Below are 7427 nucleotides of genomic sequence, written 5' to 3'. Positions count from 1 at the left end.
AGGGTGTCACATTTACTAGTATCAGAGCAAGTCAGTTTATTCGTCCAATGTGTTGTGTTTTTGCAATGTTTTTGTGTGTACTCTATGACATTGTTTGCAATTGTTAAATTGTTTCCCTTATTTTGTCACACTTTAACCTGTGTATTCTTGCTTTCTTCTTGGTTATACAAGAAGTGGATGGCAGAGAGGAACGATCGTGCCATTGCTTATGCTCTTCGGGCTCTAACTCAGGTTATGGAGAATCATAATGGAGGAGGTGGAGTTGTTAGGTTTAACAAGCTAAATAGGTTCCAATGAAACAATTCACCTACACTTAGAAGGGATCATGATCCTTATCATGCATATAACTGGTTGCAAGAGATCGAGAAGATCTTTAGGGCTATGGCTTGCCCTGATTATCAGAAGGTGACTCTTGGTACATACATGCTCACTGAAGATGCTTAGTATTGGTAGGAGAATGCCCATCAATGCTGAGAATGAAAGACTCGATGCCAACACTGAAGATCAGATGAAAAAGCTATAACTAGCCCTAAGGAGGTGGTGGAATCTATTCGAGAAGAAGAAGGATCTACTGAGGATGTCTCAAGAGTTTTAAAGTGGGTTTGAGGGTTGGGTTTTCATTGAGTCACAGCTTTGAGTCCCAGTCTTTTCTTGTGTAAAAGAGGGTAGGTTTTAAATCTTATGATGTCATCATCTAGACTGATGGCAAAATCAGATAAAAAGGAAGACATTGTGGTGGACGGAAGTACCTTTGGAAGTTGGAGGAAGAAGCAAGGGAAATCGAAAGCCAAAAAACACAAGAACAAGTGAAAAAGTAAGGAAGCAAGAAGACAGTGAACAGTAATCCAAAATCAAACGTCCACTCCATTTAAAAGGGAGACAGACTATTCGGTAACTAGCGAGAGCTAAAGAGGTGCCCTAAAATTTTGCACCATAACGCTCCCCCACTCACGCACGAACCGCCACTCCAGTACATGCCCACTCCATGAATGACATGTATGTAAGAGTGTAGCGCATGCGCTGCACATGCTTGCTGCAGCAGACAGACGTAATGTTTATCTTCAATGCACTCTCCAACGGTCAGAAAAGGGCAGAGTTGTCAAATCTGACGACTTACCTTACTTGACACACCAAAGACATGTTCATCACAGATAACTTGACAGAAGCAGCCCGGACAACACTTGCCCAGGCTCTGGGGCTTGACAAGTCGTATCGACCTGCAATCCTTTTACACTCATCAAGGTTGCCACACCTGACACAGGACAACACTCATCCATACTTGGGGGCTTGACAAACTCGTCATCCTCTGCTTGTTAGGACTACTACCCCGGACATCAGACAAACTCCCTCAACACGGGACAAATTCCCTCGACACAAGAAACCTCTTTCAGCACTGGACAACCTCTTTCACCCGCAAGCTGATTCAAAGCTTGGGGGGCTTATATAATGTCCAGGACCCACAAAATCTATATGGCATTCTACTTGGCACTCATAGACACGTGTCAACCCTCCATGTCAGTCCTATTATAGGAGCGTGGACGCCTGGCCCTTAACAGCTGGACTCCCCAACAAACAGGTTATCTCCAACCTAACTAATATTCAAATGTATTTGAATATCTTATCTATTGGCAGGTATTTAATTATCTATAACGCCACATTATCTACAAGGTACGATTATTTTCTACCTTTTATCTATAAACAAATGTTTATCTCTAGCATTATCTATAAGCTCCCGACTATTATCTACAAGTCAGAAATTATCTACAAGACTACAACAGTCCCTACAAACAAGGACCAGTACCCTCACTCAAGTAATATAAATATAGGTTCCATCGAACCCTTCTACACGACTTGCCCACACACCCAGCACACGGCAACAAGCCTATGCCCCCCCTTCTCTCTTTTGCTCATACGAGCCTTATCAAGCATATGCTTGCTTTACTTTCCTTACATGTATTCTTACTTGAGTGTCAGATTCTTTTGTTTTGTAGGTCTCCCTCTTGTCAAAGGCACCTCTCCAAGCCAACATGTGAAGTTTGAGACCCCACTCAGGCACGTTCACCATGACGTGTCACGGTTCCGAATTTTGGTAAGAACAATAAGATTGCTAAATGAAAATTAATTTCAAGAAGGGAGAACTAATTATAACTTTGGCATGATGCGAATCAATATTGCAACATGCAAAATTGCATTTCCCCAAGAAGACATTGAATGTTTTGATATCATGAATAATGGTCTTGCCATAGATTTTTTTTATGTTTACGAGTTATTATGTAAGTCTATTATGTATATGAACATGTTTTGCAGGATGTTGAATATAAATTTCAATGGTTATAAAATACTCATTAAAATTATGAGTTGTAAACAAACCAACACTATCAAGATGGATTTTCTTAAGTTAAAAATTCCACAAACTCTTGGTTGCAAATTGACAACAAGCAAACATGTGACCATCTGTTTGATGCATCAATTTAACCATAAAATATCTAATTGGTCCACAAATATTATCTTGTACCCGTTCTAAAAATGTAAGGAATTCATCCTCAATTTTTCTGGTGATGGTCTTATTATTAACTTCTCTTGGAAATAAGTAGTACATGATAAATCATTGAACAAAAGATTCTCCTATATCTTTAATAGGTGATCACATGAATTTGTAACTAGTTTTTGCACCATAATAAACTCGGAATGACCCCACCGGTCATGCCAAACAAAAAAAATATTTTGTTTTGTAAACTTTTGGTTTACAATTGTATGTTTTTCAATTGTATTAATAAACTATTAAACATGTAGTACAAATTTAACATTCATGTCTTGTATTGTGTGAGTCATTTTCTTGATATTACTCACCATAAAAGGCACACCACATACCATATATACATATACATGTTTATAAACCAATGAAATCATTTAAGGAAAAACACTACAACTTTAATACATGTGAAAACTATAATAATTAGTCTCTATAATTCAATCATGCTCATTACATAACTTTAAAGAAATTTCCATAGTAAATGCAATGATAACCCAATGAATGCACTTATAAAGATGAAAATATACATGTATCACATTCAAAATAATTTAAATCTCATTTCCCGTTAAAAGCGTTTCATTTCATATATTAGTCTATAAACTAATTTAATAAAACCTTTAAGAAATGTGCATATTAAATCCATACACAAATACCTTATTGGTTTCTTGGATTTACAAATATTTTAAGTCAAATAATATGTCTTCCGACAACAATGTGTGTGTGTGTGTATGTATGTATATGAGGAATGCTAGCAACACTCTCTCTAAGACTCTATCGGATACTCTATTTGTTATTGGTTAAAATTTATTGAAAATCACTAATTTTGATAGATTTTATTTCGCAATTAATGTTTCTCTTTCCTGATTTATATTAAATGAGAAGCGAAACCTACCAAAATTGGTGATTTTCAAAAAATTCTAACCCATCACCTAGAGTATTCAAAAGAGAGTGCTAGAGAGAATGTCGCTACACACCCACACCTCTCCCCCCCCCCCCCCCCCACACACACTCACAATATATAACATGAATATATTTACCCACAATGATAATACTAATCAATATAAATATGACAAAAAAATCATAAACAATTGTCATGAAGAATTACAAATATGATATCTTTTGGTTCCTATTTTAAAATTATTAATTAACACACTAAGATACCATGTACAAACTAAGATAAATTAATATTCACAAATGAAAATTTTAAAAAACAATAAAATGTCACATTCTTCGAGAATAATAAAAATAAAAAAAATCTTTTGCCCCTTTTTTTTGACTATTTTCCCACTTATGGTGAGAAATAACCAATCATTTTCTATTCTCACTCTTCAAGAATGATAAATTCTTTCTTTTTCAATTTTGTATTACTATTTTTTTCACCTTTTGATTGTGAGAATAAGTCACTTTTAAAATTCATTATGTACTAAAAAACACACACTATGTACATGTATATGAAATCCCAATGAGGTTCCGATATCAATAATTATCTCTCAAAGTATCTTGACCAAATGTCAAATAATACAATTAAACTTCAGGAGGTACAACTTCTAGAGACAAATAATAAGAAAAATCAAGAAGAAAAATTCTATCCTTTTCACTTTTACATCACTTATGGTAAGAAAATTATTCTTAACATTTCTTTCTTTAATTAGATGTTCGGGACCTTTTATACAAGTATACTTTTAGATTTTCTTAATTTGATAGTGTCTTCAAGACATCTAAATAAATCTCATATTTACGTGAATAATATAACTATACATATCTATTGTTAGTAATAAAAGAACAACCAGCCGAGACACCTGTCACACTCTCGATTTTTTCACAATTTTATATTACTTCTACTTGCCAGGTCGGGCCTCCCTTCCTCTGTTTCTCTTTTCTGTGTTTTCTCAATTATTACTTCTGCTCTTTTATTTCCATTTTGAAATTCAAATTCAAATTTCAAAATTTTCAATTTCAGCTTCTCCTATACGTTTCTCTCTTTCTTTCCTTCTTTTTGTCTTCTCTCCACAGACAGCAAATCCAACTCATTCTCTCCATTTTTGTCTCTCCCTTTCATCATTTTCTCCTTCTTCTTCTTCTAAAAAAATCAAAATCCATTTTTCTCTTATCAAAATTTGTGAGTAAGTGCTGATTCTCATATTTATTTTGCCTTTGGTGTTCTATTTCATTTTTCTCTGTTAATAATTTTTACGAGGTGGTGTTTTGTTATGTGTGTTTGTAGTTTCACCAATACCAAGTGGTTGGGAGGGCTCTTCCCATGGAACCAGATCAGCACCCTAAGATCTACCGAATGAAGCTCTGGTCCATCAATAAGGTTCGCGCCAAGTCCAAGTTCTGGTAATGTTTTGTTCTTTTTTAACAGTTTTATTTTTCTGACATGTTTGATGTAATGTTTTGTGTTGTGTATTGTTTTCTTAGTTTCTAGCAATCAGATTTAATTGCCTCTATTTTTTAATTCTATGATTTAGGGATTGTTTGTATATAATTTTGAATTTGTTTTACTTTCAATTAGGTATTTTCTGAGGAAATTGAAAAAGGTGAAGAAGAGCAATGACCAAGTGTTTATTATCAACAAGGTACAATATCAATTTTTGAAGTATATTTCCTGTTTATTAATGTCGAGGTTGCTTTATGATTTCCTTACTTAGTGTTTTTTTTATGTTTGCCAAATGGCGATTATAATGCCTAGAAAGTTATTTTAGTTTTTTTGAGAAGTGAAGCTCATGACCTTTTAGAATTTTTCATTCGGTTATGGCTATCACGATGATGCATTTTTATTCTATTAATCCTTACAATAACTGGTTTCAATTTTCATTTTATTTAGGATTTTTGTAATAAGGTTGGAAATGTCTTGAGGCAAAGTGTTGCTTTCAGCACAAAAGCACTTGTTTCATCCATGCTTAATTACATTCGCTGCATGTTTTCAAGCAAGCTTTTCATTGGAGGTATTCGCTGTTGTTGGAAAAATAGTTGTGGATACAAACCACACACCTGATTGCCAATTTTCTTATGGTTTTATTGTTTTGGACTTTGTTATTTCAGGCCTTTCATATGGAGTTGATGATCAGTCTCTTAAGGATGTATTTTCTGACTTTGGAGATATGGTTGATAGTAAATTTGGCTCACTTTCATTGCTGTTACATGGTGTCCTATTTCAACCACCCGCCAGCCTCACTTTACCATATGTTCTTCAGTTTCCTTTGTTGTCATTATAATTTTTCCATGGCATTATAATCACAGCAAGCGTAGCATTTTATGTCATTCCTAAATAACTATAATTGTTTTTGTGCTGGTGTATTCAATGGAAAATTTCTTGGTTTTCTCATTTATATTGTTGCTTTTTTAAGTTCTTCATATTATGAACCAACCTCAATTTGACACTCTGTTTATTGTCGTCTATTTCATTGTTTTAATTGTATTAAGGCCTAACTTTAGCTTCTGCTTCACACGGTATGGCAAACATTCTGTGTTGTGTAATTGATTTCTTTGAGGTTAGTTCTATTTGGCAGAGTTCCAAGTCGTATTATGATATCTGAACTTTGAAGTTGTTTCCTATCCTTTTTAGCACGTGTAATTTTTAACATAGTATCAATGTTTTAATTTTCCATGTTAAGAGTTTTTACCGTCACTAGGTGCAATTTAGTTCTGTATTTAACTATTACATTTTGGTTAGGTTTGTTGATGAGATCTTCCATGATTTAAATGAAGAAGTAAGGGCTACGGCTGCAAGAGGCCATGGTCTTATGGCTCGTGTTAAACAGCTTGAGAGGTTGAAGTTCCTTCATTGGAGAAGGCTTTTTTTTCTCAAACTCATATTCCTCATTCTATACAAATGGATGTTAGATTTCTCTTTACAGAGTCCCATTGTAATCATTAGGTGTAATTGTCCCTTTTGCTAATTTAAACATACTTGCATATTGCATTTCAGGGATTGATTGGCATCCTAATCTACATTCTGAACAAAATCATGTGACTTGAGACTTACCTTGATTTATAATGGATTCATATGAAGAATTTCATGGTCCTCCTAGACTGTTCCTGCTGGATAAGTATGAGCTTATTCATGAGACATATGATTAGAAAATAATTATTATGTTATAGATTTTTCAAATTTCTTCTTTTTAGCTTTTGGCTTCTTTAAAGGTTTGATGTAGCTAGGGCTGGGGCATGTTTGAAGCATTATACTGATCCATCATTCTTTAAAATGGGACCAACTCCATCTGTACTTGCTACAATAGAAGTTCAAAGAGAAAAGTTAATAAATTTATTGTTTGGTGTTGTTCTAAGCATTATTATATATTTGTATATTTACTTATAAAAATGATTAGTGAAAGTCCAATTTAAATCAGTGTATAAATATGCTCTTGGACTACAAATTAGTTGGATTCATTTTATTTCAGCGGATTATAAATGGCTAATACTACTATTCAAAAGAAAACAAAATATAGAAACTTAGAATGCACTAAGATAACAATTAAAGATGATCCAATAGTAGTAATGAGATTCTGTGAGGATTTTAGAAAAAAATATATTCATTGTGTGTTCAAATTAGGAAAAGAATATATTTGAAGTATGCTGAAATATAGAAACTTAGAACAGCAATCACTCGAATGGGAAATATTGGCAAACTTTGCTTCTGCCATGTTAATCTCCCTTTTTTTTTTTCCTTTTTGATGCCTAACCAAAAGAACTTTATGTATACTAGATATGATCCACGTCTTCTGCTTCATGGACAACAAAACATAGAATTATACAAACCACATCGTTCAGTTTGTCATGTAGGTTTTTTTTTATTATTAAAAATTGACCAATAGATATTCATCAAACTTTTGAATATCTATACTAGAAATAGAACTAGCACAAAATTTTGATGCTACTAACCATGGAATTA

The 7427-nt window shown here is 33.7% G+C and overlaps 1 protein-coding gene across 1 annotated transcript; it reads left to right on the top strand.

Moving 5' to 3' along the window:
* Nucleotides 1-4769: 4769 nt before the first annotated feature.
* LOC100800228 (60S ribosomal protein L18a) lies at nucleotides 4770-6461 on the top strand. The gene is made up of 4 exons (XM_014762807.3): nucleotides 4770-4873; nucleotides 5049-5112; nucleotides 5361-5481; nucleotides 5579-6461. The coding sequence occupies exons 1-4, from the start codon at nucleotides 4794-4796 to the stop codon at nucleotides 5749-5751; spliced, it is 438 nt and encodes a 145-aa protein (XP_014618293.1). The 5' UTR covers nucleotides 4770-4793; the 3' UTR covers nucleotides 5752-6461.
* The last annotated feature ends 966 nt before the right edge of the window (nucleotides 6462-7427 follow it).

This window comes from Glycine max, chromosome 10, assembly GCF_000004515.6.
Source record: "Glycine max cultivar Williams 82 chromosome 10, Glycine_max_v4.0, whole genome shotgun sequence".
Classification (NCBI taxonomy): Eukaryota; Viridiplantae; Streptophyta; class Magnoliopsida; order Fabales; family Fabaceae; genus Glycine; species Glycine max.
This window is presented reverse-complemented; position numbering and strand designations above follow the sequence as displayed.

Bases quoted from the DNA above. Each gene is read 5' to 3' on its own strand.
- LOC100800228 (XM_014762807.3), top strand. From the start codon at position 4,794: ATGGAACCAGATCAGCACCCTAAGATCTACCGAATGAAGCTCTGGTCC. The intron at 4,874-5,048 runs GTAATGTTTTGT...ACTTTCAATTAG, and splicing joins CGCGCCAAGTCCAAGTTCTG to GTATTTTCTGAGGAAATTGA. The intron at 5,482-5,578 runs GTATTCGCTGTT...TTGTTATTTCAG, and splicing joins AAGCAAGCTTTTCATTGGAG to GCCTTTCATATGGAGTTGAT.